General features: G+C 42.0%; 1 protein-coding gene across 5 annotated transcripts; it reads left to right on the top strand.

Annotated features, from left to right (window-relative positions):
- The first annotated feature begins 406 nt into the window (after positions 1 to 406).
- On the top strand, positions 407 to 8,264 carry LOC143292875 (uncharacterized). Of its 5 annotated transcripts, none has more exons than XR_013056692.1 (3): positions 407 to 626; positions 5,027 to 5,233; positions 6,083 to 8,264. XR_013056692.1 is itself a non-coding variant. In XM_076603526.1 (3 exons), the coding sequence occupies exons 2-3, from the start codon at positions 5,145 to 5,147 to the stop codon at positions 6,297 to 6,299; spliced, it is 309 nt and encodes a 102-aa protein (XP_076459641.1). In that variant the 5' UTR covers positions 409 to 626; positions 5,027 to 5,144; the 3' UTR covers positions 6,300 to 8,264. The 5 variants fall into 5 exon arrangements, 4 of the variants coding, with proteins under 4 accessions (XP_076459641.1, XP_076459642.1, XP_076459640.1 ...); XM_076603526.1 differs by having other exon boundaries at positions 409 to 626; positions 6,080 to 8,264; XM_076603527.1 differs by lacking the exon at positions 407 to 626 and adding an exon at positions 2,866 to 2,881 and having other exon boundaries at positions 6,080 to 8,264.
- The last annotated feature ends 254 nt before the right edge of the window (positions 8,265 to 8,518 follow it).

The following is an 8,518-nucleotide window of genomic DNA, read 5'->3' as shown; positions in this document are numbered from 1 at the left end:
GTGTGTGTCTATGTGTGTCTGTTTGTGTCTATACGTGTGTGTATGTGCGTGCGCGCGTTTGTGCGTGTGTGTGTGTGTGTGTGTGTGTGTTGCATGCGTGTGTGTGTGTGTGCGTTAGTATGTGTATGTGTGTGTATGTGTGTGTCTGTATGTGTGTGTGTGCGTGTGTGTGTATATGTGTCTGTGTGTGCGTGCGCGTGTGTGTGTGCGTGTGTGTGTGTGTGTGTGTGTGCATAAGTATGTGTGTGTATGTGTGCGTGCATGTGTGTTTGTGTGTGTGTTTGTGTGTGATGTGTGCGTGCGTGCGTACGTGCGTGCGTGTGTGTGCGTGTGTGTGTGTGTGTGTGTGTGTCGCCGAGGGGCGGACGCGCTGTGCCCGGGACACCAACAGGGGACGGAGCGTGGCGTGACAGCAGCCAGTCTGCAGAGATCGTCCGGAGCGACAGGAGGTGATCCGACAGGTAGCTAGCTGTTTGGCAATTGTTCAACTTCAATCGTTTTTTCCCCTCAAGTTCACAGCAGCTTTTTTTTTGTGAGACACCGACTCTTCTGGAACAGAGAGAAGTCCAAGTTCTACGGACTCCAGTGCTTGTTGTTACCTGTGGCAAACCTTGGAACCCAAACCAGTGAGTTTTGTTTTGGTGTTTTTACCATTCTGCATCTGTCTGTCTGTCTCCCCCTTCTCAGTCTTTGGGTGTTTTCATCCTGCTCGTGTTCTTTCCTTTGCCTCTGGCTGTTCTTGTCTTTTTAAATACAAAATTTTGTATGTTGTACAAAGTCAGTATTTAGCATTTTTAATTTGGTTAAAGCCATGTAACATATTGCACAATTTAGATTTTTTTTTTTAAATGTTATATTTTCAAATTATTGTTATAGTTTTGAATTACTAGCGTGTATTTCTCTACTTTGGTCACTTGTTCTTTCATACATTTTTTTCTTTTTGTGCTGATGTCACACTTTAGTCTTGAGCATCATGCTTTTTAACACACACACACACACACACACACACACACACACACACACAGTGAAGAGGTCTTTTCGTTGTTGTTATGTATCTCGCCTACAGGTGGTAATCTAGGTTTGTCTTTCAGTGTGGCTTTCATTTTATTTTGTTATATAACTTACTACATCTAACATGCTTGTCACTATATAACTCACTACATCTAACATGCTTGTCACTATATAACTTACTACATCTAACATGCTTGTCACTATATAACTTACTACATCTAACATGCTTGTCACTATATACCTTACTACATCTAACATGCTTGTCACTATATAACTCACTACATCTAACATGCTTGTCACTATATAACGTACTACATCTAACATGCTTGTCACTATATAACTTACTACATCTAACATGCTTGTCACACAAGCATGTTAGATGTAGTAATCTGAAATAAAAAATAAAAAAAATTCTCGCAATGGTCTTTCTGTTTAGTTGGAAGTTAAACCAAATACTCCCCTGTGGGAAAAGTTTTAGAAGCTATATGAAATAACAGTATAAAACTGAAAAGATATTTCTAAAAAGAACATATCATAATACTAATTTTCTGACTGACTTTTTTTTTTCTTTTTTTTTTTTCAATATTATAAACGCCACATAACAATCTAAAAATAAATATGCATCATGAATAAAAGATGTGAGTCAACGGTGTCCACGTATTTTAACTCCGCTCCGATGTTTCTATGCAGTGTTGTTCCTGCTTTTTTATTGTCATTTTTAACAGAGGTGTTTGTTTGTCAAAATCCTGTATTCACAATCTGATGCGGAAATGAGCTGGACGTAGAATTAAATGCTGATTCGTTTGTTTTTTGTTGTTGTTGTTTTTCCTTCTTTTTTTTCCCTCACAGTAATGTCTTCATCACCTCTATTATAATAATGTTTTGTTTGTTTTTTTCGCCCAGAGTTACTTTCATGATAGCTGTGTTGGTAGAACTTGATTCTTTGACTTTGGGGGAAATTTTCTTTAATGGTCTGCCTATATTGTTTGTTTGTATTATCACTCCTATGGTGGTTTTTGTTGTTTGCTTTTTTATTAAAATATATATATATATATATATAGTGAAAATTTTCATTCTGAGAATTTTTAAAAAAATCGAACAGATGATAATCCGATCCCAGCGTTTCGTCAGTTGTCATCGGCTCCAAAACACACGCCCCCACATCACAGAAATCTTCCCTCTCCCACTTCCCTCTCTTCCCCTTTTTGTACAGCTGCCTGGTTTCGCTGTGATTGCATCATAAGTCAACTGACGTCAAACTCACCGACATTGATTTTTTTTCCTCGATCGATCGGGTTGCGATCTTCCGTGCGCGCACACGTACATAATTATCCTACTTGTACCTATTTATAGACACGTAATTCCTACACACGTGCAAATGTTTATAGACACACATGCTGCACTCATGCACATTTTATAAATAAATACACCAGCTGGAGGCTGTTCGAACGTGTTGGGTACCGTGTGTGGGTGAGTGCCGCGCGCGTGGGTGCTCGAGGAGAAATGAGGGATGCGAGTAGGACAGGACAGCATTCACAACAGAGCGTCAAATAAAAGCGTTTTGTTTCCCCGCTTGTGTCGGCAAACAGGTCCAGCATCTGCAGCAACATGGTGCAACACTGTGCAACCCTCTCGGCAATGTGTGAGAGCAGGCGGGCACAGGGAAGAGCGAGAAAGGAGGGTGGGGGTGTGGGCCTTTGAGGCACAGCTGTCGTCATGTCGTTCTAATACTGGCTATTGGATGGCAGCCAGCAGTCGGGGAAGCCATAACAGTAAGTAAGAAAACTACTGTTGTCCACTTGGGGAGTGGAATCAAAAGGATCGTCAGGACACTGCTGGTGGAGAACGTTATGCTCGTCAGAGTTACTGGGTAGGTTTCGGGGGTAATTCTTACCAGCCTGCGTGTTTTCCATTCCATATTTTGGGCCAGACGTTGTTTCCTGCCAAGTCTTGCTTGATTTACAGAGGTTTGTGTCTGGAGCATTGGATAAGTTTGTAAAATGTGTCAGATTACGCTATCGATTGGATAAAAGTATGCGTGCGCCGGTTCGTGTGTGCGCCTGTTTGTGATTGTTGAAATAGCTCACTGACTCGGAGTGCCCCAGTCCAGTCCAGACTGGAGAGTTAAGTGGATATTAGAAAAGGGAAGGTGGAAAATGTTCCTGTTACTCGATGTAACATGCAGTTCCCTTCACTCTACTCAAGGATTGGCTAGCTCTTCCTCAAAACAAACAAATACAGATTTTTTTTTTTCGTTTCCCGGACAAACACACGCGTGCAGCGTAACACTGACGCACAATTTCCTCAGACACGAGAGCCCGCGCGCGCAGAGTGGGTGCGGCACGGGATGTTGCAATTCACACTTGTATTTATAGGCGAGCAGCGGGGTAAAGTCGCTCAGTGTGGTCTGATGCAATCAGCTCTTCACGTGGGAGACATAACAGAGAGAAAGGGAGAGACACCCTCACAAGCCGACAGGTTCGCCAACAGACAAGGTCCTTCACATATTTCAGAAACAAGAAGTGGAACAAACGTGATAAACTGACAAGTGGAATAACTTTTGATAAAGTGACGTGCATTTAACGTGTTTTCTTTGTCACCAATTGTCCAACTCGAGAATCTCTCATCGCGAGTGGAAGGTAAGAAGTGTGGGAATCGTGTCATGGGTTGCATTGCACTGAGAACGACAGACGCGAGACAGATAGGAATAAGAGACATCTAGATTGGGATTATTAAAGGAAATTGGTTTGCCCTGCGTTTAGCGTTTGAAACGGTCTCTTCAGTTGCGCTTTTACTTTACTTTTCTTTTTTTTTTCTTCTTTTTTTCACCATCTCGTTGCGCTGTTCTCAGCCGTGGCATTTTCTCCTCTGCCGCGCCAACACACTGAAGATTGCATCATTGTGGTGTTTTCACCATGTGGCCTGCATGTGGCTTCTGTTCTGGCTTCGCTCCCTGCAACTCTGCCTGTTGCGTCATTGATCGTACGACCGCACAAGAATGTGGCGTGTTACCGTGCCTTTTCTCGTGTGTGTGTGTGTGTGTGTCCCACCCACTCTTTGTCCTCGACACTTGTACTTGCCGTCGAAGTTTCTCAGCCATTTATTGATACTTGCCCATCAGTTTCAAAGGTGTTGCGTCATCCCAAGGTGGCATACATTCATAATGTAATACCATGTTGCGCATGCATTTGTTCATTATCTTCTTTACAATTCGCTGATATTCTAACATAAAATTATGCGTGTGTTGATTTACATCTCGACGCGGTTGGTTGAGCAAAATAAATTTCTGGTTCAGGCGGCAAGCCCGACCAACCCAGAAGCTCCAATAATTATACACAGAAAACAATTTTACTATTTTGTGGCTCTTAATGGAAAGAAAAAAATAATGCATGTATTAGAAACAGTCTAGTTTCTGTGATATTTTGCTGAAGTATCACTTATCCCCCTATGATTATTTCCACATTCGGTATTAAACATTGTCCTAGCTGCCTTCCGGTTTGCCCTGTCCAGACACGGCAGTGCGCGTACGGTCTGCAACAGAAACCCAGACAGACATGTCAGGCTAGACATGGACATACACATGTCTGTGTTGCTGCTCCCACGCTGTCTGTTTCTCAGCGATCAATACGGCGTTCTGCATGCACGAAAGTCTACATGTTTACAATAGCTCTCTCGGCTCTAAACCGATCATTCACTGTACCAGTTACTCATGCACGCACGATTTTTTTTTTTTTAATGGTAGTCCCATACTGTTAACGTTGGGCAGCTTTGTGGTTGATGATAGACAATTTGAATTCTGGCATCAGTCAAAGAGTCAAACGTTTAGGCTAAAACACCACTTGAAAACCAGCTCAACACAAACTATGTCCGTCTTTTTCCCCCCTCAGTCTGTAGTGACATGTAACTATCCAAAAACAGCCAATATCTGCCTTCTGTTGACATTGTGTATAATATTGTGTACACACAGAATGTAGAAACAATGTATTATATTTGCCTCATTTGGTGTGTGTTACAGAAAGGCGACTCCCAGCCAAGCATCCTCTGAGATTGGAATCATCTTAGCAAAGAAGCGAGTGTGCTAGAGCCAAGTGGTAAAGAGCTTAAAAAGAACAACCCAAAAACCAACCTTCACAATGTACTGGCCCAGTGTACAACACGAAGTCTCCTCGACTTCACCTTTGGCCAAAGGCCTGGTGTATGTCGCGCCTCGCCTCTTCGGCAGGTGAGTACCAGTTGTAGTGTTAGTATCTGTGGGGTTGACCCTTCACTTAGACACGCTCGTGAAAGCAACTCTCATACTCATTTTAACTGTCTTCAACACACACACATACACACATGCGTGCATGCCCGCGCGCGCGCACGCACGCACACACACAGATACACACACACTGTGGAGGAAGGAAAGTAATTGGAGGGAACGAGCGACAAACCCAAAAACAGTTCTGCAAAAATCTTAGTGTGTCTAGTTGTCCTTTCTTCGTGTGAAATTACTCCCAAACAACTGTGTGTGTGTGCGTGTGTGTGTGAACCACGTTCGTACCAGGTGACATAACTTCTGAGGTTGCCTGTGAAAATGTCTGCATGCCTTGTGTTTAGTGTCATCAGTTGCTGCACGTGCTACATGTGCGTCTGCCATGTTTCACAGATGTAGGTTTGTAGATCAGCATCAGCATTGGTGCCTGAGGTCTGCAAATACGTGACAGTGATAATTATCATTCACGTATTTTTAAAAAAAAAAGTATAATTCTAAATAGAGAAAGAAAAGAAAACAAAAGATAAAAAAAACAAACGAAGAGTGATTTGTAGTATTTGACATTTCTTTTGCGGACAAGCACATCCATGTGCTAATAATCACAGACGGTGTGTTTTGATGACTTAAAATTGATATGGATTTTTTTCTCACACTTTGTACGCGCGCGCGCTTTTGTATACAATTAGTCATGGGCACTTCCAGACATGGCCTCTTACCAAGTGTAACGTGAGAAACGTCCAAAGCACCATACTCTTTGATAAGCTATCTCATCATATAATTCTTGTTTTACTCAGTTGGACTTATTTTGTTTGTCAGCAGGTCAGTCCTTTTGGAGATGAAAGATTTACGCCTGGACAGCACTTCCGGGTCCCTGATGCAGCCGCTGTGCGCTCTCCTTCAGCCAGTCACAGACAAGCTTTCTCGGCACGTGCAGACAGCGGCAGCGGCTTTCAGCCAATCAACGCAGACTTCCGCAGTCTTCCGTCGCGCTGCCAAGGTCGATGGGAAACACGAGAATTCCGCCTGTACGAGATGAACCGCAGAGCTAATAGACAGACTGTGCATAGTGTGAAAGAATGAATGCAGGAAGGAAGAAAGGAAAAGGAAACTGACAGAAAAGGGACAAGCTGGTCCAGGGAGGACGGTGACAAACTGCTAGTCATTTCCTTAAGATGATGTTATTTTCCAGTGAAGACATTTCCAAAGACTGTAGCCCGTCTGTCAAGTTGTTCATGCCAGTACACGTGCTCTGTAACTAGACTTTACAAACGGAACGTAACCAGAACGTCAGCCGCTCTTTGTACAGACGCAACATTTTTGACAGCATGATTTACTGTTTTCCGGTGTCGTCCTGCGCTGTGTGTGTTGTCAGCTGCCTCCTTGGTCTCACCTTAGTTTTTTCTACCACGGGAACTCATCAGTCAACCAGGACAGGGCTCTCCTTGAACCCTGCTGAATGACACTCTTTTTATAGCCCGCATAGAGTGGGGGGAGGGAGGGGGAGGGAGGCAAAAGACCGAAATGTATATAACCTTATTTATTGCCGCGAAGAAATCATGGTTTCTTTTTTAATGCTCGTTTTTGTTTGTCTGTTGTTTTGTTTTTTGTCAAATATGCCATGTGAGAGACAAAAGGTCAGGAGGCTGTGTCTACAGTTTTATTAGATTTCATTTATCTTTTGTTAATGTCACAGTTGCCTAGCTCATGAAAAAGCAAAATACAAAAACTGAAAGTCTCCAGAATTTCAATTCTGTCTGTGTCGGCAACGCACATCTGTCTGTCCAGTATGTGACAGACGTGAAATGATTAACTATGCCCTTAAAACGGAAACGTGGAAAGAAATACAACGTATGTTCCAATCTGTCACTGGTAAAATAAAAATAAATATAAACCTCGCCTTTGTTTCCACGCTGACAGGTTCCTTACAGCTCCTTCCTTTTCAAGTCATTTCATTGAAAACTAGTTCACCATACTGTCAGTCCTCAGACAAACACATTGCGCAGTAAGATCCCTGTTAAAAATAACTGGTGGCACAAACTTTCAGAAATGTTTAAACGGGATACCATGAATACAGAACAGCGCGGAGTGTAGGCGTAGCCAGATGAACACAGCTCTGTTATTTCACACCATATGTTGCACAAGTCTATGTGCTGAACAAGCTGACAGCAAAATAAAGTTGTTTTACACAGCACGTGATGCTATGTGAAATTAAACAGATTAACATAGCTATGCCATTAAATGCCACAGGTTGTGATCATTACTCAGTCTGGCAGACGCCCAAAAGCTTCCTTTCAAATCGTGTTATTGTCGACCTCAAAACAACGCGTATAAACATTTATGTCGAAATGTCGAACGTGCCATATTTATATGTATGTCTGCATGTTATGAAATATGGACGACACGGGCAGCTTGATGGGAGGGACCTGATGTGAATGCAACATACTACGCATAACATTTGACATTCTTGAGATTTTGAGAAAGGATTTCAGTTTAGCATATATAAATGTCTGCTGCATTGGCAAATGCATTAGGCAGATTTTGCTAAATGTGTCAAACATACCAAAATGTTCCAGTCACACAAAACATGATGCGAAATATTTTTTTCACTTACGATTCATTTCGTTTGATGAAATTCAGTTGCTCTTTTGAAAACTGTGTTCCACAGCCAGATTGAAATGATTATTAATGTTGACAAACTTTTCATTCCCTAATAATCGCTAAATATTTTGTATGAAGTACAACGAAAGGATTCTGTAGTTTATGACTGTTTCAGATCCAACAGTCAGACGTGACCAAATTAATGCTTTGTGCGTAGTATATGTGTCAAGTGCAAAGTACGATGTGATAATTCTTTCAAGGGTGTACATAGAATTGTCGGTGTGCTCATGCGAACAGTCTGAACAAAGTTCTTGGAACCTTTCACTCAAAGTGTACAGTGGTCCTTGTTTATTTTGTGTTGATCGTGATCTGAAGAGCAAAATAAAAGGACAGTGGAATAATAGTCACCATCGTGTTATTCTTTCAAAGATATGTCTGTCGTCAATGGCCTTGCTGCTTACGGGTTGGTTGGTTGTCACTTCAGCAATTTTACTTTGCACACACGATTATACTTTGCATATTGATTATACTTTGTATCACAAAGTATCTTTCACTCAAAAATCGAATCTGTATAAAATCACACACACACACACACAACCGTCTTTATCTCTTTTTTTTGTTGTTGTTGACATGAATCCAAGTAAAACGTTTTCTTCC

Source organism: Babylonia areolata, chromosome 18 (assembly GCF_041734735.1).
Source record: "Babylonia areolata isolate BAREFJ2019XMU chromosome 18, ASM4173473v1, whole genome shotgun sequence".
In the NCBI taxonomy this organism is placed as follows: Eukaryota; Metazoa; Mollusca; class Gastropoda; order Neogastropoda; family Buccinidae; genus Babylonia; species Babylonia areolata.
This window is presented reverse-complemented; position numbering and strand designations above follow the sequence as displayed.

Bases quoted from the DNA above. Each gene is read 5' to 3' on its own strand.
- LOC143292875 (XM_076603526.1), top strand. From the start codon at position 5,145: ATGTACTGGCCCAGTGTACAACACGAAGTCTCCTCGACTTCACCTTTG. The intron at 5,234-6,079 runs GTGAGTACCAGT...TTTGTTTGTCAG, and splicing joins GCGCCTCGCCTCTTCGGCAG to CAGGTCAGTCCTTTTGGAGA.